Source organism: Eucyclogobius newberryi, unplaced genomic scaffold (assembly GCF_026437365.1).
Source record: "Eucyclogobius newberryi isolate DKJ021-1_F unplaced genomic scaffold, fEucNew1.0.hap1 SCAF_2, whole genome shotgun sequence".
NCBI classification, from domain to species: domain Eukaryota; kingdom Metazoa; phylum Chordata; class Actinopteri; order Gobiiformes; family Gobiidae; genus Eucyclogobius; species Eucyclogobius newberryi.
This window is the reverse complement of record NW_027315834.1, coordinates 34560493-34586272: the sequence shown is the minus strand read 5'-3', so window position 1 is coordinate 34586272 and position 25780 is coordinate 34560493. Positions and strand designations below refer to the sequence as shown.

The 25780-nt window shown below is 38.7% G+C and overlaps 6 protein-coding genes across 8 annotated transcripts in view; 4 read left to right on the top strand and 2 right to left on the bottom strand.

Moving 5' to 3' along the window:
• The first annotated feature begins 1117 nt into the window (after positions 1-1117).
• Positions 1118-4881, top strand: LOC140368196 (probable polypeptide N-acetylgalactosaminyltransferase 8). The gene is made up of 11 exons (XM_072455134.1): positions 1118-1368; positions 1448-1679; positions 1760-1926; positions 2058-2241; positions 2313-2510; positions 2679-2793; positions 2868-3053; positions 3120-3257; positions 3957-4052; positions 4131-4298; positions 4373-4881. Exons 1-11 carry the CDS (start codon positions 1173-1175, stop codon positions 4526-4528), a joined length of 1836 nt encoding a protein of 611 aa, XP_072311235.1. The 5' UTR covers positions 1118-1172; the 3' UTR covers positions 4529-4881.
• ada2b (adenosine deaminase 2b) lies at positions 4684-13187 on the bottom strand. Its single transcript, XM_072455126.1, has 10 exons — positions 12954-13187; positions 7217-7520; positions 6912-7131; positions 6387-6597; positions 6132-6259; positions 5824-5914; positions 5647-5755; positions 5408-5565; positions 5094-5296; positions 4684-4925 (listed from the first exon to the last, which is right to left on the bottom strand). Exons 1-10 carry the CDS (start codon positions 13185-13187, stop codon positions 4838-4840), a joined length of 1746 nt encoding a protein of 581 aa, XP_072311227.1. The 3' UTR covers positions 4684-4837.
• The window catches only part of atp6v1e1b (ATPase H+ transporting V1 subunit E1b), a 70164-nt gene continuing 57571 nt past the window's right edge, over positions 13188-25780 (bottom strand). For 2 of the 3 annotated variants that reach the window (XM_072455131.1, XM_072455130.1), the window contains exons 2-10: positions 16105-16165; positions 15564-15629; positions 15187-15296; positions 14995-15061; positions 14825-14914; positions 14671-14739; positions 14501-14595; positions 14342-14429; positions 13188-13880 (exon numbers count right to left, since the gene is read on the bottom strand). In XM_072455131.1, the coding sequence (XP_072311232.1) occupies positions 13818-13880; positions 14342-14429; positions 14501-14595; positions 14671-14739; positions 14825-14914; positions 14995-15061; positions 15187-15296; positions 15564-15629; positions 16105-16137 (681 nt within the window). In that variant the 5' untranslated portion in view covers positions 16138-16165 and the 3' untranslated portion in view covers positions 13188-13817. Of the gene's footprint in view, positions 13881-14341; positions 14430-14500; positions 14596-14670; positions 14740-14824; positions 14915-14994; positions 15062-15186; positions 15297-15563; positions 15630-16104; positions 16166-16290; positions 16405-25780 lie in introns of those variants that run through there. The other variant, XM_072455129.1, reaches the window with a different exon arrangement.
• On the top strand, positions 16591-18565 carry LOC140368195 (uncharacterized). The gene is made up of 2 exons (XM_072455132.1): positions 16591-16778; positions 17706-18565. The coding sequence occupies exon 2, from the start codon at positions 17881-17883 to the stop codon at positions 18529-18531; it is 651 nt and encodes a 216-aa protein (XP_072311233.1). The 5' UTR covers positions 16591-16778; positions 17706-17880; the 3' UTR covers positions 18532-18565.
• On the top strand, positions 20448-22462 carry spic (Spi-C transcription factor (Spi-1/PU.1 related)). The gene is made up of 5 exons (XM_072453783.1): positions 20448-20575; positions 20652-20739; positions 20841-20944; positions 21028-21130; positions 21648-22462. Exons 1-5 carry the CDS (start codon positions 20513-20515, stop codon positions 22127-22129), a joined length of 840 nt encoding a protein of 279 aa, XP_072309884.1. The 5' UTR covers positions 20448-20512; the 3' UTR covers positions 22130-22462.
• Positions 22786-24372, top strand: spi2 (Spi-2 proto-oncogene). The gene is made up of 5 exons (XM_072454199.1): positions 22786-23048; positions 23129-23192; positions 23274-23359; positions 23461-23596; positions 23933-24372. Exons 1-5 carry the CDS (start codon positions 23040-23042, stop codon positions 24238-24240), a joined length of 603 nt encoding a protein of 200 aa, XP_072310300.1. The 5' UTR covers positions 22786-23039; the 3' UTR covers positions 24241-24372.

Here is a 25780-nt window from a genome sequence, read left to right as displayed (position 1 = left end):
AGAAGTTTGGACACCGCTGTTTTAACTCCTCCAAGCGCCATCTGCGTCCTGGCCGTGGAGCTGAAAGTGAAACACTACTGCATCCCTGAACCTTATCTTTATTTTCATAATATTACGATTTCATACTCGTAAAATTATTACTTTTAATCTCTTAAAATGATTACTGCTGCTGATCGGAGGTGAATTGTTTTTTATTGTATTTGTATTGTGGAACATATAGATGACACAGGACGCCAAGGACTCAAAATGTATTTATGTATTTGTGGATTTATTATACAAAGTGCATCAGAACAACTTTTAAGTAATTCACAAACACTAACTTGCTTTGGTGATTCGGTGCAACATACAACAATCTACAACTCAAGTTCTCATGATCAAATCCTTCTAAAATACAACTGAAACTGTAGAATTTGTAAATGCTTTTTGGTGAAAGAATTATATAAAATCAAAAGACCACCGAGTGTCTTATAACGTCACCTGCGTTCTTCCCTTTGTTCTATTCGCTTGGGAGTGCGTGTCCTTGTGAACATTAGTGTGTAACAGTAATGTTTCAATTTGTTTCAGACCACTTCACAATAACAACAGCAACAACAACAGCCTAAGGAATAAAGTCTGGCGGTAATGCAACACTCGGATGCCAACCGCCATAAAACAACAACAACAACAACAACAACAACAACAACATTAATAAAGCTACTTCATGCGTCGTCGTGTCTCCTCATCATTTCCGAGTATTCATCCTGGCCTCTGGCCTCTCCCGAGCCAGAGCCATAGCCAAAGCTCGGGAGAGGTCAAATTTCTTGTTGACATATTAGATTAGTTTTTGAGTAAATTCGTTCGGACTGAAAATGTCAAATTTCGCCTAATTTTTGGGACTTTAAACAATTTAGTTGTTTCCACATGAAAGCATACAGTGGTATGTGGAAAGAGCAAACTGACCAAAAGCAATACGTTTTGCCAGTAGCGTCTTGCCTTAAGTCATTAACCCTGTTCTGTACAGACTGCACAGAAGCCTACTAAACTAACATGGATTTGAATGTGAAATATAGTCTGTGTCACAATGCACTGACAAATAAGGCGGTGATTGAGTGAGCACCTGGTGAGGTGGAGACTAATCCGCCCATTTCTAAAGGAAAACTAGGAGAGCAACCAACATACTCAGAAAGCCAACCATGAGGTCAAGAGGACTCAGAGGATTACTTGTCTGTATTGCTGTTGTATCTGGTCTCTTTTACCTTGGATCTATCAAATGGGAGGTTTATAAACAAAAGGAGAATCTTCAAAAAGCACACCAGGATGACAATACTGCGAGAGGACAAGGCATGCTGCGGAGAATGGACAAAATAGAAGAAGACATCCTACAATTATGTACGCAAGTAAAATAAGGAGTTCTGCTAAAAGAAATAAAACATGTTTTTAAGTGAAAGAACTGCATTATTTTAAACAGCAAACATTCTAAAACTTGAAAAAGGAGCTCCAGGGGCAGAGAAGGTGAAAAAGGAGAAGTCATTGGTGAAGAAGCGATACCCAAAGTCTCTCCTGTTCAAGAAGTGGGGCGATGAGTTGTCAGAAGAGGAGCAGGAGGAGGCAGAGCGACTGTTCCAAAAATATGGCTACAACACTTTCCTCAGTGACCGACTGCCACTAAACAGAGAAATCCCTGACACTAGACATGCCAAGTGAGTATTACATCAGGCTCAAATGGACATTTGTGTCTTGGATTCACAGTGGTACAATGTACAATAAATGTTTTTTACAGATGTGCAGAAAGGAAGTATCCTGATGATCTACCCACAATGAGTGTTGTGCTGATCTACATAAATGAAGCACTTTCCATCATCAAGAGGGCAATCCGAAGCATTATTGACAAGACACCATCGCGGCTGCTCAAAGAAATAATTTTGGTAGATGATCATAGCGACAATGGTAGGCACTGTTCTTTTTGAATAGATATTTGAATGCTGGTTTTGCAAGTAAAATGAATCTACTGTGTCAGGTTACACATCAGCTATTTTACTTGAACACTTGATACACTTGAATTTGTTTTGTCTTTGCAGAGGACTTGAAAACACAACTGGATAATTATATTGACTCCATAAATGATGTCAATCCAGACTTGATAAAGATAATCCATCACTCAGAACAACTGGGTCTTACACAAGCCAGACTGTCGGGATGGAAAGTTGCACAAGGGGACGTGGTGGCCATCTTAGACGCTCACATTGAGGTCATCGCTCAATGGTTTGGCCTGTTTATTGTGTTTTTGGTTCATATTTGTTGCCTTGTCTGAACCTAACAGAGCTTGTGCACAGGGCAGAACCTCTGCTGGCTCGTATTAAAGAGGATAGGACTGTGATAGTGACACCAGTGTTTGATAAAGTCAACTTTGATGACCTCACAGTAACTCCTTACATGCCTTCTGCTCATGCATTTGACTGGCAGTTGTGGTGCATGTACGACGTTTTCAGACCAGAGTGGTACGATCAGGAAGACCAGTCCCAGCCAGGAAAGTACGCCCACTTTCACCTCATTTATGCAATACTGCTAAATCGCTCTTACAGAAAACTGATTCCCCCCCCCCCCCTGATAGTTTAAACAATCATTTAACTAAAGAAAATACTCACAGTGGTTATTTGCAATGTATCTTTTTGGTTTAAAAAAAAAAACCTTTTCTTAAGGAGCCCTTCCATCATGGGAATACTTGTAGTTGATCGCAAATTCTTTGGCGAGATCGGCTCACTAGACGGAGGTATGAAAATTTATGGAGGAGAAAATGTGGAGTTGGGCATTCGGGTAAGCATTCTCCTACATATTTCAAATGTGTCATGGACATTATCAGTCAATAATGATTGCACTTTACCTGACAGGTTTGGTCATGTGGCGGGAGCATAGAAGTTATTCCTTGCTCTAAAATTGCCCACATTGAACGAGCAATGAAACCATACCTGAGTGACTTGAGAGGCATGATGAAGCGCAATGCCCTGAGAGTGGCAGAAGTGTGGATGGATGAGTATAAGTATAATGTCAATATGGCTTGGAACTTGCCTGTTGAGGTAAGCTGAGCTACAAAATACTGTCACATGACAACGAGAATGATGTGTGTTCAATTGTCCCCAAAGAACCATGGAATAGACATTGGTGATGTCTCCGAGAGGAAGAAACTGAGGGAGAGGTTGAAGTGCAAGCCTTTCAAGTGGTATCTTGATAATGTTTATCCCCTGTTGGAATCTTTGAGGGACCTTCAGAGTTATGGCTCTGTAAGTCTACGCACATTAAATTACAGACACCCAAATAGAGTGGGCTAAATTGTGTTTGATGCATCACCATTTTTCTCAGTAAATATATAAAGGTACAACTGTTGTGAAATTTCTGTCAGATGTAAAAGTAATCCACACATAGAAATAAATCAAGCCACAGATTTTACATTGTTAGGTGAAATAATGTGAAATGATACCAGCTAAAATCTGTTATTGTTACAAAGGGTTTTTGACTTGTGGTGTCTTTTGGAACTACCACAAACTAGCAGGTACTATTTAGTAATATTTTTGACAAGATGGAAAGACTGCAGTTATGAGGTAAAAGGGCACTGTGCATCACCCAACCACACCGCTACAATAAAGTTTGGCAGTGGAAACATTACAGTGTGTGGTTTTACACAAAGACACAGCCAAGAAGAATCTAACACTAGTTTCAAAGAAGCTACATTTTAATTTGATGGCAAACCTATGAAATAAATTGAAAATGTCATGTCTGTTATTGCGATTCTAGACCTAAAACTGATAAAAATGCCAACTCATTCAATACCATTTTAAGCAGCTGTATAAATAAAGAGGCTAATAATGAAAATACATACTCTCTGTAACAAATAACATTACACTGTATTGATTGTATTTAGCACACCATTGGGCTGATTTATTAGATATGCTTTCCTGTAATGCATACTCTACTTTTGACAGATTACCAATGATCTAAACCCAAAACAATGCCTTGATCGTGGTCCAACAACTGAAAACAATGCCATCATTTACCCATGTCATTTTAAGAAATCTCAGGTCTGTATTTTGGCACACAGAATTACAGATCAATTACTTTGCCACCTTGTTGTAACTATACCGATTACTTTGCTTCAGCATTGCTATTACCACACAACTGGAGAAATCTACGTTGGAGGAATAGGATCCCACAAGTACAGTCCCAATCGCTGCCTGGTGGACCCAAACACTGGAGTCGGCCCTAAGGTTTATGAGTGCAAAATGGCCAAAGACAAGAAATTGCATATGTTGTGGGACTTTAAACAAGTAAACATAACTTTTAAAAATGTATGTGCATCAAATAATTGTGTGTCTACCATATAAATGTATTTTATTTCTAGGGAGGAGCAATCCAGAACAGGGTTACAAAGAGGTGTCTGGAGCTCACCCTGGACTTTAATGGCTACTACAAACTTGTCGTTCAGCAGTGCTCTGGTCAGCACTGGAGAATACAGCACGTTATCAACAGGACCAAAGGGTACAAAGGAAATCTTTAATATAATGAGCCATGTGTTTAAATGGGAAGTGTTATATTTTGCGCAGCATCATTCTTTGTATGGACACACAAACTTGATTGCAATTGTTTATTATTAGTTTTAAAACATATCTTGTCGACTTGAGTGTGCGCAAATCATCAAACGGTTAGGAACTGCTGCATTTGATCATACGCCTGTGGGTCACATGCTACGCTTTGAGATTGATGCGAGAAATACGTCTGATTCAATTAATATTTAATGGCATAATTGAATCAGGAAACATGTTAAAATGTCATACTACCATTTCTCTGGAGTCGATACAGCTTTTTGTCAACTGCAGCTTGCAATAAACATGTCCCATTTTTTCAGCCACATATCATGGAGTTTTTCTTTCAGATTAGCAGGCAGTGAGCTGTACCTGTGGAAAAAATTATTAACGTCAGTGACTGAAAACAACTAGCGTATAACTTAAATACGTTTAATAGATAATAAACATGATAGTGGCAGTATTGTTTTATTGCTAATCTTATGTCAGGATGTTAAAAAACAAACTATAAGATATACTATAAATAACAATAGCAGAAACCTTATTGAGTTCGAGGCCAGTTCCTTCAAAGTGCCCAGGTTCGCCTTGAGTCCGCCTATCCCAACAAAGGCTTGGTAGAAGTCGTATGAAAGGCCTGACGTCCCAAACAGAGATGGATCGTCTGAGCTGATGACCAGTGGGTGGCCCTCAGACATCAGCACTGCAGCGGGATGGTTTCTCAGATCGGAAACCAGCTTCAACACCTGGGAAAGTTGAGGGTCCAGTTGTCACAGATCATACACCAGTTTGAGCATGTCCTTGTGGTGGAGTGGAGTGTACGTTGATAGTGCATACAGAATACAGAAGGCACGCACCTGGTTGGAAATGGGACATAATTCAACAGCTATGTTTCGTTTTCGGGATAGCTCTTTAGCCAGCGGGTGATGAGCCATGGCGTAACCGTGACCAATGCGAGAGGTGTTGAATAAAAGGGCGTCCAAGATGTTTTGATCCACATCTGATCCTTCGTCATCTGTAAATAAATACACACAAGCTTTACTCTGCAAACTTTAAATAACATAACGGTGAACTATGTGATTTGCTTGTTGAGCACCTGTCTCTCCCGCATGGAAGAAAAAGGGAAGCGTGGCACCAAGTTGAGCAGGCAGAGAAAGAGCCTCTCTGAAAAACCAAAGCGTCCTCCCGTCATCTTCTCTACCGACCTTTACAGGAACGATATGTGATAAAAATGTGCATCTACAAAGTAAACACGATTTGAAGGTAATCTTACCATGTCAAAGCCGGCCACCACATCTGGAAAGTCCCTCTGCAATTGGATTGCTTCTTTTACAGCAGCTTTCACATCGGATACTCCCAGAGCTCTGAAAACAATGGTTGCTAATGTAATTTACAATATTAGGCCCATATCTGACTTGTCAAAATGCAAAAATAGGATATATAGCTAATATCTGTTAAGAGGCATTTCCTTGACTGGACACATTTAATCAAATGGAATTGAAATTCTATTATATGATTACAGCAAGTTAAGTTTTATTCAAGCAACAAGAAAGTAACTATCTGAGCATTGACCAATAGTACCTGTGTGCGGAAATTATTACACGAGCTCCAAGAAAGTCTGGGTGATCTTGCACAAACGTTTGTGTAACTTCCTTAAAAATGTTTAGAGTCCACACTTTGTCGTGAATGGTGCCATCCAGCTCATATGACTGCAAAAGTAAAAATTAAATACATTGAAAAATATATCAGTTACTTCTAGATCATTTGATAATCTGTTCTACTTCAAGCACTGTTAATGATAATGCATTTAATACAAAGAACTTAACAAGCACACACCCGGGACAAACCGCTACGTAGCTCCAGGTACATAATGTTGTCATAATACAGCTCCTCTAAGCCTTTATAAACATAGTCCCTTAGCACAGGAGCATGAGTAATTAGTCCGGCAGCTGCAATGAAGGCTTTCTCAAATTTCTCCCAAACAATGTCTTGATTTGGGTACTCCCTTTCTGGAGCCTCGGTGAACAGAGTGAGGTGCTGCATTAAGCTGAAAACAAAACACATTTTATACTCCAGAAGGCAGTTGACAATAAAAATAATGATGATGATGAATATCAAAGTACAATGAACAATGACAGAATACACTCATGTACAGGATATTGACATTTGGAACTACCTTGTGATCAGCATATCAAATATCAAGAAGAATATGCTTTTGGATTTTTAAATATATATAAATGCTATTCAAGGTTTTCAGAGAGGACTGTTGCCACAGCAATTACACAATTTAAAATCAAAGCATGATATTAAAGTCCTTCAAATCAGTGCTGATGTCACTGAAACCCATGAATAAATAATCACCTATTATCAAATCCTGTTGGATCTCCCATTCTGGCTCTGAGTGCCTCCAGTTGTTGCCAATAGAAACAGTCCCATCTGGGAAAGGGCTGTTTGTCGGAGAAGACGAAGCGGACAGACTTGTCCCAAGTGAAGCAGATGTAGCAGTGAGGCCTGTAGGTGACGTTTTTCACCAGCCACTCCACACTGACCATTGATGTGCTGTGAATGTGAAGGGCAGCACCTGTTAAAGCAGAGGGTTTTTTATTACTAAAATGCTTCTTTGCCATATTAATACATGTTTGGATAATGGCATGATTCCTCCTCACCTTTGGGCATCTTTTGTATCAGTTTGTAAACAGGGCTGTTTTGAATGAGAGGTTTTGCATTGAAAAAGTGCATAGCAGGTGGAAACTTTGTTGCCGACATCTCCTGGAGCTTTAATTTATGCAGATGTGAGTCCAGTTTTAGCTCGAACACGGTCAGAGCCATCTTGCCTCCTGTCTGCCGGGAAGCCTCATCTCGCAGTAGCTGGTCCCTCTGAGCAGGGTCCGGCATCCCAAAGCTGACTCTCACAAGCCACAAGAGGGTCACATAGGAAGCCACAGCCCGCCTCAGCCACACAAACATGTCCTGGAATAGATCAGGGAGGTGTGGCACTGATCATGGTCTGACACTATAGAAATGACAAAAAAGAACCCTCTGAATATTAGCATTACATTCACAATTGACTGATTACAACGATGGAAAGAATAAAGATAATATCTAATTAAGTAGGCCTATAAGGAGTTACAATTAAATAGTATTCCTTGTTTTGACAACAGGGGTAATCTAACTTAGCACAAATATTCACGTTACTGTAATTGCATAGATTTGTTGGTAGATTCTTAAACGTGTTTGCTACTTGCATTTGTATGTTGTGTTCACATGACATCATAAAGTTATACGTTGTTATAACAATAGCACAATTCAAATAAAAATATGATATCTTTTGAAAGTAGAAAAAGCTTCAGTTGTAGTCATCTGGACTCAGTTATTTTTTCTAACTGAGTCCAGATGACTACAACTGAAGCTTTTTCTACTATGGAACACGCCTGGACGAATGAGGGATTACACCGACATATATCTTTTGAAAGGGCAAAAAGCCTTAGAAAATCAAGGAAAATCAGGGAAGAAACCCTCATGACTAGTTTAAAAATGAGCTGGAGGACAGCTGAGAATGATTTGTTGACCTGGTTTATAGTTCATATCTATATAATTACTGGGCCTTTCAACACAAAATAATAAGTTCTTCTCTGTCAGCACAAATAAACAAAAGTTACATACTTTTCTCCCAATCACCTGAGAAATCCCAAAGGCATGATTGTTGTCAGTTAAAAGGACAAAGCTATAAGAATATTTGTTTGAATATTTGATTTGTGGACCCAATCCCAAACAAATAATGTAAAGATTCAACATTTTAGGCTTTCTATTTTGAATACATGTTTTCCCAGTTACACAGGCCCTGCCCACAATCTGAGCGTGTAATTGTGCTCACGTGACAACACAACGTTGTATAATCCCTATAGTTTAATATTGAGTTGGAGCAGGTCAGAATTATATTCAATTCACTGTCAGATGACCGATTTGTGGCCCTGGTTTATGGTTTGTTGTTATATCTCGGTAGTTACTCGACCTAGCCGCATTAAACAATAAACTGGCTTAAAGTTAAGTCTTCTCTGTCTCTGACTGAAACATATTCTTTTTCAAGAATAGCCACAGAAAGTGGTGCCATTTTATATGAATGTAATGACGATGGTGATTAAACTCCAGTAGAAAGGTTTTTATATGATTTAGCTATGATCAGCAGAATAGAAAATGTGCAGCCATTTTTTTTGAGGTGAGAGGAGCAGAGTAATGCCTTGATTTGGAAGATTACTCCACTTTACTTGTTCGATCAAACTGTTAAAGATTTGCACAAAGTCAGTTAAAACGGATCTCGTGCAGCCACAAGGCCATTGCCCACAATCTGAAATTATGACAACCAATGGGACTTTTGTGTTCAGAGTTCCATTGAAACAAACAGAAAGTTTGTCTGAGTGAGACACATTAGGGAAATCATATTTTCAGCTTTTTTAAGGCCCAGATTTTATTTTTGGTGGAAACATTGTTTGACAATTTATGTCTAAAACTGATTTTTTTTGAGGAAGACAAGGGTTCACTAATTATTTGTGTGCAGTTTAAAGTCACCAAACGGCCATTATAATGATGGAAGAAGGTTAAGAACCCCATTGGATAGTTTTTTAAGTTTCAATATTTACGGTTTGGTAGTTGCCCCAGGTTAAGTGACTACTTTGAGGTTGTCAGTTGGAGCAGCCCTGAGAGCTATTTGTTGGAACTGTCTGTCTGTAGCACTACTTTGTGTGTTTATCCTTAACACACAAAAGTGTGCGTCTTTAAGATAAAATTGTTACTCATACAATGTGGAAGTTGCAATGCACAGCACAAGAATAGCAGGTGAATAAATATTAAATAAAAAAATTAAGTAACTCAAATCAAAATCGATAACTATTATTGAAAATAGATTTAAATCTAACACAGACTGTGAAAGTATAGGGTTAAAGAAATAGAACAGTATAATAAGTGACTCACACTATGGTTATGTACAGAGCAGCATGGGCAGAATAAATAGCAGTTAGGGCCGTTGCCGTAGCAATGATCAATTTAGAAACAAAACAACCTGTTCATGTGACATCACAACATTCCAGAATGACACTATTTCAAAAATTAGCGCTGAGGTCAGTAAGATGACCTGGTTTATGGATCTATCTATTCACTGTCAGCAGAAATAAACAAAAGTTAAATCACTTTTTTACAATGGGAGTGTCTGCAGTGCCGCGGCGCGCGGCCGAAAAAGCCATGTTATTTTTGTGCCGGCCGCGGCCCGGGTTAAGGTTAGGGTTAGGGTTAGTGTTAGCCATGAGGCTATGACGGGCTATAAGGGAAATGCCGCGGTCCCTGAAACTGCGCAGCAATTTGACCGCGCCGCGGCTCTCCAGCCACGGCCTTTTACAATAGCATCAGAAAGTGGTGCCACCATTCAACTCCAAAGACAAAATGTTGCCTATAACAGGAAGGACCTCCTTCCTGTTTTACAGGAATAACTTAATTTTACCATGTATGTTTGCTTTAGCGATCAGTTCTGTTTATGAGTCCTATTTGTTCACCTTCTACAGTATTTGTTTTCCACTTCCTGTGCTGTAATAGTTATTAATATGCACTCTCTTTATAAATACATTTTGGATACATTTCAATACAAGCTCCTGGCCCTGGAAGTGGTGTTCTGGCCAACACACAAGGCTGAACTTTGGAATAAAAACATACAGTAAAAAAAGTTACTTTTTAACAGTTTTACTTTTAATGCAAAACTTGATTAAACAGTTTAAAGCAGATTTAATTTGTTTTAAACGGTAATCCGCAGAGCAGGCAGTGAGTTAGTAGGTGAGACAGCTGTTCATGGAACAATTGGGACTGAATTCAGATTTTAAATATAACTAATTACAATTACATGCTTATCATATCATACTCGATTACAAGTACACATTTAAAAAGGTACTCACCATCTTTCCTCCACTGATCCAATGACTGATCTAAAATGCTTCTAGTTGTGTAAAAAAGTAAGTAGTAAATATAGCCGTAAATAAATAAATAAGTAAATAAAGCGGCAATGATCGGCCCTCGCCACGCCGCCGCGCCGCAAGAGGAGGGGGCGCTAACGCGCCCCAATTGTCCTTTTATTACATCTACTGCTGAATCTGTGACGCTGTCACATCTTCTCCCCTTTGTTTTACCATCAAAAAGCTATTTTATTTTGAATTCACCGTGACTCTTAGAATAACAATGTGGATAACTTTTGATGGTCCACCCCTGAAGATGAGTCTCACCAAATTTCAGGTTAATATGTCTAACGCCCTAAGAGGAGTTCGTGAAAGTCTAAAGTGTAAACATGTTCTGGCGATTTCCCCATTGGAATAACATGGAAGGTTTCGGTCAATTATGACATGGGTCTCATTGACTTTTTTGATGGGGATGCTAAAATTGAGTTGTGTGTCAAATTTCATATAATTTCGCAAAACTAAATATTTATTTATACTCCATATAAAATCTGTAGGGGGCGCTGTGGCTCCAAATTAATTTATTTCATTTCAAGTAGGTTTAGGGCAAAGAGTTTAACAACTGATTCTAATTTGACGCAATTCGGACTTTATCTGCGCAAACGGCAGAAATGTTAAATTTGGGAGATTTCTGAAATTCTTACTACAGTTTGCGGCTTCGCCGCACAGAGACCGTGAGAGGTATCAATGTAATTTGGATAACTTTTGATGTCCCACTCCTCAGTAGCATTTTCACCAAATTTCAGCTTTTTAGGGCCAACGCCCTGGGAGGAGTTCGTAAAAGTACGACGTTTGGAAAAACTCCGAAGTCATGTTTAGCCATTTTTGAAGCAATATGGCCGACGTTGCCGTAACAATATTTTTTATTTTTTACTTCTCTTGTCACCATCTGCCTCTGCGCCAAATTTCATGATTCTACGATCAGATTTTTTTTGGGTCAATTCCCATCTCTCAATGCATTTTTGGTACATTTGGGGGCGCTGACGCGCCAATTTTTTTTTATTTTAGAAAAAAGAAATAGCCAGAATGTAGAGAGGCACGATTTTTAGAGGTGTGCTAATTTTTGTGACTTTTCGTCAATGTTCACTGGGTGAAAAATAGGGGGCTTGGTGGTGGTGGTGGGAAGAAGAAGAAGAAGAAGAAGAAGAAGAAGAAGAAGAAGAAGAAGAAGAAGAAGAAGAAGAAGAAGAAGAAGAAGAAGAAGAAGAAGAAGAAGAAGAAGAAGAAGAAGAAGAAGAAGAAGAAGAAGGAAGAAGAAGAAGAAGAAGAAGAAGAAGAAGAAGAAGAAGAAGAAGAAGAAGAAGAAGAAGAAGAAGAAGAAGAAGAAGAAGAAGAAGAAGAAGAAGAAGAAGAAGAAGAAGAAGAAGAAGAAGAAGAAGAAGAAGAAGAAGAAGAAGAAGAAGAAGAAGAAAGAAAGAAAGAAAGAAAGAAAGAAAGAAAGAAAGAAAGAAAGAAAGAAAGAAAGAAAGAAAGAAAGAAAGAAAGAAAGAAAGAAAGAAAGAAAGAAAGAAAGAAAGAAAGAATAATATTCCGATGCGAAAACAATGTTTCCCGCTTTCCTACCTCATGGTGTGGGTCCCTGGTCACTGACGGGTACTTTCGTTAATTTTGAGTGGGCTCCGCCCACTTTGTGTTTTTGGCCCTCTATACAGTAATAATGTTCAATTTTTGCATTACATGCTTATATGTACGGAACATGCAAGATATGGGGAACGTATTCGTGAGCTACTTAGCGCAAATGAGTGCTTTATATGGGGTCGTCATCCCAATTTAAAGTGCTTGTTTAGTGCGTACTTTTGCACGGGCTTCGCCCGTTTACAACGGTAATGTTATATTTCCCTACTACTAATTAGTATGCACGGGGCGTGCGTCAGTGAGTGTTTGGAAGTGGGCGAGCGCTTTGCGCTCGATTTCGTGCGCACTACGTGCTTGTGGCGCTCGGGCCTAACTAGTATCTTACTTTTACGTCTTTAAGTACAATTTTGACCGCTTAGGCTACTTGCAATTGAGTACATGTTTAGCCATAACTGTGCTTTTACTTGAGTTTTACTTGAGTACACATTTTCTGTACACTTTCCGTCACTGAAAAATACTCATGTAAAAGTAAAATAGATCGCATTGATACTGAAGTCCTAAGAAGAATTGAATGTGAAAGTGGTTAAGTAAAACAGTTTTTAAAATGTACATGAAATTATAAATCATCAAAATTAATGTACAGTAGTTTCAGCATTCTAATCTCACCATTAATTTGCTAAAAACAAACGTTCTCACTGTCGGAGCAGACATGTCTTCCTCATAGCGGATTCCTCAGATAAAGGATTCTCGATGACCGCTGAGGCAGTACATTGAAACACCAAACTCATAGTCCAGACACAAGTCAAAATATTGTACATTTAAAAGACAAAATACTCACAAGTAAATGTACTGAGTAGTTTAGTGTCGTGCCTCGGCCGTATTTCCACTGGTTTTCCACAGCTCCTTCCTTAGAGAATGTCTGCAAAATACTGCGAGTAACTGCGTAATTGGGGCATTTTTGTCTGACAAATACCATGTGATAAACTAATGAACAGGGCATGAATGGCCAGGGTAAGGGAAAGACTTGAGACAAAATGCTGACAATCAGCATAACAGCAACACAGGTTATCATGATTTATAGTTTTATTTTGGTATACATTTCCATACAATGACATTTAATTTGAGACACTGTCAAAAAGAGAAAACAAAACAACCACACATACATATAATTTAATCAGGAAAGTTCATATACATATAGTGCCCTCTGGAATGACATCCCATGCTTTTAACATGGAGGAAGTGTAAAGTACAGTCAGCCACTGCAACATCTGCCAAACATGATTGGATCTGCAGTTTTGTTTGGTTTCTATGGATAGGCTTTTATTGGAGCAAACAAGGCTCCATACAACTTCAGTGGGGTAGAAGTTATTGAAACTGGAAAAAACTGCGTGCTGTGAAAACAGATTCAATTAGAGAGCAACTGTTAAACAGTCGCCAATCGTTAACACCTCTCCCTGACTAAATAGTGTAAACAGAGACCCTTAAAGAGGAGGCAGCAGCAAAGTAAACCAGTCGTTACAATTGTGCACTAACCATGATCACATCTGTAAAATGAAAATCATTTCCCTTACGGCACAGAAAAAATACAGCAATACATCACACAACACAATCCACCTTTGAGCTTAAAATTCTTTCACGAACAAGAAATGGATATGACAAAATAAAAAATAAACATGGATCTAGTTCAATAACGCAGATGCTCTCAATCCAGAAACTTGCGATTTGGATTGGCACCAAAAAGAGCCACTCGGACTTCAGGCATCATCTGAAACGACATGTTTTGTTAATATGCAAATATGATATTAGTTGTCACAAAGATCAAAGAGGCAAAGAAACTAGAGACAACATGGAAGTTAATATTAATAACAAACTCAGAGAGCTGGGCAATATATAAAAAATGTAAATGATATCGCAAATGTTGTTTTTAAGATATGGAAATTTGAAAATAAAGTATCATTTATAGCAAAAATGCAACAAAAATGAATAAAAAATTAAAATAAAAAAAAAGATACTGTGAACATTCAGATAAGGATATATAGTGATATTTCTGCACTTCTGCGATTAATTTTACCGTCATTTTACCATTGTCTAATAATCAAACCCCACCAATACAAACTTCTGTTGGATTGACATATTGTCTCACTGTGGTTTACGGGATTTTCATTTTTGGTCAATATCGCCCAGCTATATTCATTACAATATAAATGCTCTCATTTCATATTATACCTGCTGAGCCATGAGGTCCAGTCTGCTCTCCAAAGTGTTGGACACTTTGATCTTTCCATTACCATTATAGAGCTCAATGCCTCCAGAGCTGAAATCAAAGTCAAGATCAATCAAATGTGAAACCCAAACCATTTGTTATTGTGTAGCAGAGTTACTTACATATCAGGGGAGAGGTAATTGTCCTGATCAATGCGCACTTCCAGATTAGTTTTTACAGCAGCTTTATAAATAGGAATACTTTTCTGGATTGATGCCTGTAAAATTTGTTGTTATTATTAGAAATATTCATATTCAGAGAACCATTTTCAAACAAACACATACTCACTTACCTGTATCATTTGAACATCTTGCTTACGACAGCGAATCGTTACTTTTTGCTCCAAAAGTTGATACAATCCCTTATGATGAAAAGGTGTTGAGTGGGAAAATATGCATCAAAGATTATAATACAATGTAATAATCGCTTGCTTAAAAAGTACCAACCTGCAGAATTAAGCCGTCCATCAGAGTTGGATACCTGGCTGGATCCTTTGCAACGTTTGCAAGCCTCTGACGAGCTTCATTCAACATGTCCTAAAAACATTTAAAAAAATAAACCTTTTGGATTTATTGAATAAATGTAAGTGGTTATTTTTATTGTATAAATGCCTTACTGAGATCATGTCGTCACGAGCCTTCAGTACCTTCAGTCGAGCCTGGTTCATGAGGTTAGACATTTGGCTGGAAAAAGATAGGTTTGCTTAGGCTTCTCAACATGCATTTGTCACCTTATAGAACCTGACAACAACTGCATCAAGGTTTTCCTTTGCATTTCATTTATTTTACATTTTTAGACTATGACTCACATTTTCTTTTGCTGCTCAATCTGTTTCTCTTTCTTTTCATAATACTCCATTATCTTCAACCGCTGAGTTTGAACCAGTCGTCCTTTCTCAATGTTGAACTCTTCTTCAGCCTAAAAATAAATAAATAATCCTTTTATTAAAACATGTTATTCAAAGGGTTTCCTTGTCAGGATTATATGACATTTAGTACATTCTAATAGGAGATAATACATAAAAACACACTTTTAACGCAACATTAAGTTTAGTTTAAATTTGTAAAACTAAATATATATTGGGGCCATTATCATGTTCCATACCAACATTATTTTAATGGAAGCAATGGGGGTATAAAACAGCAAAAATAAGAAACAAATGTTTTAATAAAGGTTTTCTTGTACCTTGGCATCGATCTCTTCTGCTTTTTCATTGGCCTCCTGTTCAATGAAGGCCATCATGTGCTTGATCTGTAGAAATAAATCAAGAATAACACTAAATAAATATGAACTTAAGTGTAACAGATATGGGAACAGTTTTGGAGGGTGTTTTGTAGGCCGAGTTTTACCACTACAGCAAGACATTTTCATGAAAGGTTATATCTTCCATTCATCAGTTCCTCTTTGAGCCAAAGCCAATGCATGTGCTCATCATGTGATCAAACTGAACATGTAAGCCTACATCATACATTTTACAAACAACATTTAGATTCTTCTTTAGATTCGGGAAAAAATGCAAACGATATGTTTTTTAATGGTCTATCCCAGCTATGCAGTACATTTTACTGTTAGCATGTTGCTATGTCAATGTCACTTTTGTCGACGTCCAACTGAGATGTAAAACTTGGAAATCAAACGTATATTTTGATATCATCAACAAAATGACTCGCTTTGAGCATAAAGTAGGACACTGGGTCATTCAAGCTGAAGGTTAAATGACATTTACCTGCTTCTGTACGTCGGCATCGCTTAGAGCCATGGTTGCTGTCAAATATCCTTTCGGGCCTGAGAACAAGATGAGTAAAAAAACACCAAGAAACACGTGAGTGAGACTCGCCGCGTGTGGGGGTCAAAACTGCGACAAACAGTTGTCTATATTAGCAATAGCAATGAAAGCTGGATGTCTGCATACCTTAAAAAGCACAAATGGAGGTCTTTGAATTAATTGCAGCAGTCGTGACTCGTAAAGATGTCCACGGATGATCAGCTGATTCTCCAAATCACGTGATGTTTACTTCCGGTCACACAGTTCCACAGGACGCAAGCCTTTCTAAAGCTGTCAAATAATCCAAACATGTACGACATTAAAACAGCTCTATATTTTGTATTACATGTTGTGTGTTGACATTATTCATTCGCTTTCCTCTTTATTGAAGTAAGATTAACTGTGCAGCGCACTGACACTAGGTGGAACCAGATCATTTAAAGAGGGGAAAGAAGAGAAGGAGAGAAGGGAGAGTTAGAAAGAGAGAGCACGACTCGCGCGTTTTGGAGCATAATAACCAGCCCTGTGCTCGCATATGTTCTTATTGTTTGTTTCCTTTTTCCTTCTTCTTGACTTTGCTTTTTTTCTCTGCATTTGACTAAGCAAAAAATCTTCTCTCCATCTTGAAGACTCAGGTATGAATGATGATTGTACCATTTTCTTTTTCCTCAGGGCGGTCAATAAGATTGCCATAATATATGTTTAATAGCCCCTAAATCAAGGACCCTGGGCTATATTAACCACCCTGTTCGGGTGGGTTGCAAAAAGTGTGCTCCAAAAACTGCTGTCTTTCCCATTTCCGTTTGACCTCTAAATAAATCTGTGTAAAAATACATTTTTTCCTCTCACAAACAATTATAAGGCATTACATTGACCTAATATGAATCACTGTGATCAAATTAAGCCAATAAACCTGAAATTAATAATAATAAAAACAGTAGAACAAAATTTCATAGGCTATTACAAACTTTTAAACAGGACAAAATACAATTTTAACAATCATTATAAACAAACAAACAAACAAACAAGCAAGCAAACTAAAGAACTACAGAAATGCATGCTTAACACATTTATTTCTGAATTAATCGTAATCAAAAGTTAAAATGTAGTTGACTTTATCCATTTAGATTTTAGTCACATGAGAATGTTTTTTTCTTTTTTTTAAACAAAAAAATGTTTCCTTCTATCACTCCTTCCCTTCCTGAAGTCACATGTTATGACTTGAATAGCTTCCACTGCTCTGAACAGATGGGAATGTGCAGTTACTAAAGATAGTAAAATATGAAGGCCAGTGCTATAATTAGGTATGAGAAACTTTTTCCAAGCTCAGACTTAGTGCTGTCACTGGAACACCAAAGTGTAACAATAGAAAGCTATGTTTTACAATGTGATGTTGTTTGTTGATTTCTTCTAAGTTAATGGATGGATAAAGTGCACTATCATGCAAATCAAAGTACATTACCCTGTATAATTTCCTTCTTATTATTTAATATACATTGTGAAATGTGACAGTCCTGTGTTTATAGGCAAAATATGTGTCTGATCATGTGATATCTCTACAGATATTCAATATCTTGTACTGCAAAGGTCATTCTGGAGGGGAAACATCCAAAGGAGTTCGGGGGGGGCCATGGAGATGGTGAGGAGGTCAGCTCGTTTACTCCCCTGCCCCTGACAGACACCGACAGGCCTGGTCCATGGCAAAGCGAGAGCCTTTTGGCCTCCTCCTGGTCTACAATGGAGGATGCAGACATTGGAGACACTCATAGTCTGGACAGCAGTGGCAGTGGCATTCAGGCTTCAGATGAGAACCACTCGTCCTCCTCTGAGGCAGAAGCTTTTGGTCAGGAGGAGGAGCAGGGGTCAGAAATAGGACGGAGGGGTGAGGAGCGAATGACCTGTGGACTGAGCGAGTTGTGTATGGAGACAGAGGATGACATCCAGGCTCCACAAACTGTAGAGCTTCTAGTTTCTGCAGAAGAGCCACACATTGAGACAAAGCCTGCAGAGTTCATGCAGGTAGTTCCTCCAATGGCACTGCCCCCTCTGCCTATTCTGCAGCTGGACCCTCCGTCCACCACCTCAACCCCTGTCTTCTGTACAACAGCCGGGGAGACTGAGGAGTTTCTCTCCACTCCACAGGGCCTTCATCCTCCATCAATCCTCACACCAATTAACCCTCCCATCGTCAAAACTGCAGCAGATGATTTAGGGTCATCACAGAAACATTCAGTCCAGGCATCATCACCGCAGAGAGACCACTCCAAGTCTAAACCTGCTAAAATACAAACTATCACAGAAATGCCTGTGCTGCTCTGTGGAGGCGCTGCCCTTGTCGCAGTTGTAGGAGTAATGGCCTACGGAGCTGTTGCCCTTTTAAGAAAATAACATCACTCTGAAAGACCAATAAAATCTGTTTCAAGCAAATATTTCTTGGGTGTCTACTGAGCACATTTTTGTGCAAAATATACATCTTTTTTCTACCTACAATTCAAAGAGAATTACAGAAAACTCAACTACTACAACCCAACTAATAAAATACTTAATGAAAACAACATTAAAACAAAAACATGTTTCTGAAATAATGCTAATTGACAAATAACTTAAAGTAGATAGTTATCTGGCATGATAATGGTTTTGTTATCTGGATCTGCGGTAAATACTGCATTCTCTGTTATAGTCATTATCCATCCATGACTTAACACTTCTTGAATTTCACTTAGTGCCAGTAAATAGAGAACAATAGAACCTTTCTTTGCTGTGGTTAGCTGGCCACATGCATGCAGCTATTGAATTAAGAAGAGGAACAAAGGTGCTGGTTTGTTTGGACTAACAGAGCAGCACATAAAAACATTTAACTTTTTTTTCTACAATGCCAGAAAAAAATACTAACTACTTAACTACAAAATATAATTTAGTAGTTAAGTTTACCCAATAATAATTTAGTAGTTAAGTTTACCCAATAATCATGTAAAGGTTCTGCTGTAGGTTTAACCTTAAATTTATGGATTGGATGGCGGTCAGCAGCAGGGAGAATGGAGCGGGATTGTGGTTCTTTTGTTTTTATCAGTGAGCAGCACAAGCAGGAAACACACCACCACACTTTCACTCCACTGCCACACTCCTCCCATAATGGCACATGTATTATCAATCTTACTCACAGTCTTCAAGTTAAATAAAGGGGGATGAATTACAGACTCAGAGGCTGGATGCTGGAGTCATATTGAGTCTGGGTCAAGTTCACCTGTTTGTGCCTTTGTTTTAATTTGAGCCTTAAGCCCTGACTGTCCATGCCTTTTACTGGGACAAAGGGGGAACTTCAGTGCCAAGAGACGGTTAATATTTAAAACGGAACGTCCAGGATAAAAATAAAGCTCGTGTTTATTTGTACAAGGCAAAGACACGGCATGAGGTTAACAGTGATGACCACACCATTAACCATTAACTTTTACAGTCTTGATGGTCGAAGCAACAAGTTTTTATGAGATACCAACTTCAGCACCAGGACAGCAGCACCAAAGCATTATCATGCAGTATCACCCAAAGCTCATTTTAAAGTGCTCACTTTTTTGTGCTAAATAGTGTTAGTGTCACAATGATAACATTTCAAACTCTATTTCAATTCAAAGGGATTCAATGCAAACTTTAGTATTGCTTGTATTGTTCCTGTAGGGAAAGTTGTCCTCTGCATTTGACCCATCTCTCAAAAGAGCGGCGTTTAGTGCAGTGCTGCTCCCGAAGACCCATCTCCAGATCTTTTTAATAGACCAGAGAGTGAAAAGACAAAGACAAAAAGAAATAAAGTAGTCCAAAAAAACAATAAAACAAAAGTGGGCAAGCCTATTGTGGATATTTTGTTGATGGGGAATCCTGAGTGCCTGGAGGAAACCCACCAAGATATCCAGATAAACATCTCCACAGAAAGGCCCAAGTGGCCCGGGAACCAAACCCGGAACCATCTTGCCCCTCTGCCACCTGTGTCTGGTCTAGTCAATTCATGTATTGTTAGCCACAGTAAAAGTAAATCCAAACTTTTTGAATACAGCCTTCATAATATTGTTATATAAGAGCAGCTATGCAAAATTGGTTTAATTCAATTTACAGAAAACAGTTTTACCACAAACCACGAATGGCTAGTGTTAGATGATAACCTAATAACATGCAAATCCTGGGGTCACTCGTAATTGTTGGTGGTATTACGTGGTTAAGTCCACACGAAGAGAGCGTTGTTGTTTAAGGATTGTGATCTACAGTGAGTGGCAAGCTACCTAGATCTGTATCTGATCTATGCTTTCAAAAAAGAGAAGTGTATATGTAAAAGGTGACGTTACCAACAGTGAACAGGCACTGTATATATGCCCCTGACTACATGGTCCAACACACAAATTTGTGCACAACTGGTCGTCCACTGAGGGCAGAACTACAGAAGATGGTGAGACCTTGTCTATGTTCATATTATATGTTTTTATACATGTTGAAGGCTTAATATTGATTTATGTATGTTTTAGAGTTCCATAGATGACGACTTCAACCAGAACTTTCAGGATGCAATTGATGTTTTTAAACAGCATTCAAATAATTCCTACTATGAATTAGGTATGCACAAATCAACATCAGTCACAAAAATATGAGCTGTTTTAAAGAGAATTGCCAAGACAAATGTTAAAGTATTATATCTGATTTTTTGGTAATTTCAGAGTATCCCCAATATGGGACACTGAACACAGTCCAACAACCCTGGTACCTGGTCTCTCCTCCCGCTGTTGCGGCCGCTTCCACGTATGACTGCAGTGACACAACTGTAAGGGCTCTTAAACTATACTCTAAAACAAACAAACAAACAGTCCACTATTTTCATCAAAACCTTGTCCTTTTTTCTTACAGCAGCAGCCATGGACCCCAGCACTTCCTGACGTGCCACTGAGCCAGTCTCTGCCCACAGAACCCCCTCATTTCTACACCATCCCACCAACACAGGGCAGCAAAGGTGACCCAATGATCAAATAACTGTTATGTAGCTTTTAAAGTGTACTATGTAACTTTCTGGAGGAAACCAACAACTTGTTTTTGCGTAGCCTGTAATCCGAATCAGAATATTTTATTGATCCACAAGGGAAATTATTCAGTTGCTGCAGCTCCAATAAGGGGTGAGCAATAAGAATTTATAAGGTATTTTTTATGATCAATGCAAACATCTGTAATTGAATAAAAGCAAGATAGATTAATGCGATACTGTGAAACTTTACAGGCAAAACTATAGAGAAAATCTTCAAGCCTTTTTCTGAGGGTTGTAAGCTCTTCACAATATGCAAGAATTGTAAATATTGATCAAATTATTGTCATGCATTTATATTATATTTCTATGTCCTATTTATCATATGGGTCACGATGTTCTTACTGCAGACAGGTCACGATGCACTTTCTGTGTACTTTCTGATTATCTGTGGACTGGTATAAACAATCATGAAGCCGACGTGTAAATTAACAAACTTTTATCTTCTTAGGGCGGAAGAAGCTCAGATTGTATGAATACCTCCACCAGGCTCTCAACGACCCTAACATGTGTGACTCCATCCAGTGGACGGACAACAACAGTGGCACTTTTCACTTCATCTCTAAGAACAAGGAGAAATTGGCGGAGTGCTGGGGTCAGCGCAAAGGCAACCGCAAAACCATGACCTATCAAAAGATGGCGCGAGCCCTGAGAAACTATAGCCGCACCGGCGAGATCCTCAAGGTCCGCCGCAAACTGACATATCAGTTCAACCCCGACATCTTGCACCGTCTGGGCTCCTCACAAGTGAACGTGTCCCTGCCCCATCAGTCCGCACAACAGCAACACTGCCCGCAGCAGCAGAACCACGGCGAGCAGGGCGGCGCCAGCTTCACTGCCGGCGAATGGCACAGCTGTTACGGACTCTATCCACTGTCTGAAGACTACGACATGTGCCACAGCTACACCTCGCTCTCCTGCATCAAGTCCTGAGACTTACTTTGAGTTAGACCAGTGATCCATATTGTAATGAGTTGAGAGATAGGTGTTGTACAGGAAAACAATCACTCAGGTTAATCCATCCTAAGTGCACCTGGGCAAGTCTGGTTAATTCACTATAATGGTATAATACTAATAATGCAGCACCAATTTTGTCAAGGATGTTGTGATATTGCAATATTAAATTAAGACCCCAATCTGAAAACATGAAGATCACCATTTCAAAAAACTCTTTATCTTTGGAATATGACAGTAATGATAACGCTATTGTTTGTCAGGGCAGAAAATTTGCAAATACAACACAACATTGCTATAATAATTGTATTGTGAATTCAGATGAATATGAAACATAGGACAAGAAAAACTTCTCATTGCAACAGCTTTGACAACTTAAATGTATATTTTGTATCATATGCTATTCTCTTAAAACAAATAATGCCTACTTTATCCATAGAGCCATATAATATTTATCTGTATGTTTGCATGGAAATACATGTTTTGATTCAAATAATATGTATATTGGTGTTAATAAATCTGATTTGGACAAAGAGTTAGAGTTTTGAAATTATTTTGAATAAGCTTCCAGTGTCACTTTTGAATGAAATACAACAAGAGACCCCTGAAGTTAGAACATATCCTGTGAGGAAAAATATGGCAACAAGTGAGTTCTTCCTGAGAGTGTGACAGGCCGCTCCAGACCTCGCCTTATCTGCAACAGCGGGGAGGATGTGGTCAGGACAGGGGTGCAGTGTCGGGCCCCTGTTGGCTTTGTGGGCTGGTGGTCATTGTTTAGTCAAAACGGGGTGTTATGGAGAGTCAGCCGTTGAGGGGGTATATTAAATGTCTCGTTTCACGGCCACTCAGACAGTAAACCTCCTAGACTGCACTGCTGTGGGACAACCATATGATAATGGTACGTAACAATGTTTAATGCATTTGTTTGGCAGTAATAACTAACAGGCAGTGTCCTTGTCCTGCTGTTGATCTTTTCAGGACTCTCAGTCTGATTTAGAGGTGATTGTGGATTTTCTAGAAGAGTACTACCAAAATGAATACTGTAAGTGCAACTTTAAAGAGTACATTATATTATTTGTTTGCATATTGCTTTTATTTAGTCATTTTTTGTTGTTTATTTTAGTGCAATGGTCCGCACCTGTTTCTCTAAATGAGCAGAGTGTGCCTTCACATTCGCATCAACTGCAACAGATCAACTATGAGTCACCAGTAAGTCTTTTAAATTATTACCAATTAAATGTAATCCAACTCATTCAACACTACGGCAATTCACATCACTTCGCCGCCGCCTGTATGTCATCTCATCACAGGAGCTTCAGCCTCTGCCATCATCTCAGGATATGTGTCCAGCAGAACTCATGGACTCATTACCAGGGTCACTGCCAAACTTTGGATCAACAACACAATCTTCTCAACACAAATGCCAGGCCAGAGCAGCAGGGAGTGGTGAGTTCTGCTTTTCCTGCTCACTAGATGTAGTTATTGCCTAAAGCTTGAGGGAAACAAAAACCACAAAAGCAAATAAGAGACCTTCCCTTTTTCAGTAAAACACTAGAGCTGCGCAGCGCATCAGTCAGTGGTCTCTTTTTACATATCTTGCTGATAACCACCGTGTTGTTTACACAGTCATTCTCATCATTAAACTGCACCTGATCTGAATAGAGTTTGTCCGGGAAAGGCAGGATTTCAGGAAACAACAAGCGGGCATTGTTACGGTTGACTTTTCAATAAATCCTCTACATCACTTCTGTTAATTTAAAAAGGCTTTACCTGTGTTCACAGGAAAGAGGGTGCGCCTGTTTCACTTTCTGTTTGAGTTGTTGGAGGATCCCACGATGGCCCACTGCGTTTCATGGGTCCCACCAACCATTGGGGTATTCTGCTTCTCATCCACCAACAAGGACCAGGTGGCTACACTGTGGGGTCAGCGAAAGGGTAACAAGAGGCCCATGACTTACCAGAAGATGTCCCGTGCATTGCGGAACTATGCCAGATCTGGAGAGATATTAAAGGTCAAGAAGAAGCTCACGTATCAGTTTAGCCTGGACACTCTGCTGCTGCTGCAGACGAGTGGACACAGGCCTTTCTGATCCAGCGGTTCATCATCATTTTCTTCGTCTTTGAGTCTGTTGAAGACATAAATAACACTTTTTTGTTCTTTCCGTCTGTGTGAATTTACATGACATGAAATTGTTAGAATCACGTGACGATGAGCCATTTTAACAAAGAAGCAGCATATTTTCATTTGCGTATTTTCATTGAAAAATGGTTACGTTACATTCCTGAACCCTACATGTATGACTCAAAAGTCATACATGAATGACAAAAAAGTGAGTACAGAGAAGTGGGCAGGGATAGTGGGTCGGTGAGAATTTAGCTTTTCACTCAAACTCTTGAATGAAGAACAATACAGAATTAAAATGTTCTTCATACTAAATTCATATTTATCACAAACCAGAATTGCTCATTCTGGCCTGAAGACAGACTTAAGATGCAAGATTTCCTATGCATTAGCTAAACGTACCCTAAAAGACAACAGCTCCCATTGTTACTTTGAAATGTTTTCCTATTGACCTTTCTTGAGTAAAACTGTTTCTTTGGTCAAAAAATTAAACTGTCTACTTTTACATTTTTCAGAGCCTTGTCCTGTTATTCCTATTGAAGCATTTATTTTTCTATCATACAATCATGCATGAGGCAGCAAATACGACATAGGAAGAGGTTATTCTACAACTGGTACCTAGCAACCATACTGAAAACAATCCATATAAATTACCCATTAGTTATGATTTGACAAAAAATATAACCTGATCTCATCTTTATTTTGTTGATTGGTTGTTTAAACTGTCAGAAAATTGTGTCAGCTACATGTAAACTGTCTCTGTACTTTCTGTTGTATGTCACACACTGATGACATCACATAGGGATTCTGTTTAAGAATTCAGCTCTACTTTCTGTAATATTAAACTTTTATTTTGAAAAATGTCTTCACAAACTGCAACTTCACAGATGTTAAATGATAAATATTTACCACAGGTTCTATACCACCAAACTAAGTCATAATTAGAAAAACGTGTCGTGTAAACGTTATAAACAGTTACAGCAGCAAAAACAACAACAACAACAACAACAACAACAGCTAATCAACAGACCACCAGAATAGTCACGTATTGCACCTTTAAAACGTTTATATTTACATTTGTATTAAACCCGGGGTTGGACAGTTTTAATTACCTTTTAAATTCCAGGGACAGCTCAAGTCTAGTACACACAAGCTTCTTCTGTGTTGTCTTCTTAGAAAGTACAATGCAGATAAAAAAAAATAATAATAATAAATAATTAATGGCTGTACGCGCAGAAGCAGAAAACAGGTGTGTAGATCTATAATGATAATTTAATACATCCATGGTGTAGATGTACTGGTAAAAAAAAGAAAAAAGGAACTAGGTTGGCTATGTAAGATAATAGGGTAACTGTTCTGTTTGTAACCTGGCGAAAAAACTAATTAGCTAACTCAAAATTCATGCTTCGTAGTATAGTAGTAGCATGAACTTTGATTCAAGACTGTCCTAATCTTAAATAATATAGAAACACACGACAACAGCAATCCAAACAAACACACTGCAATAC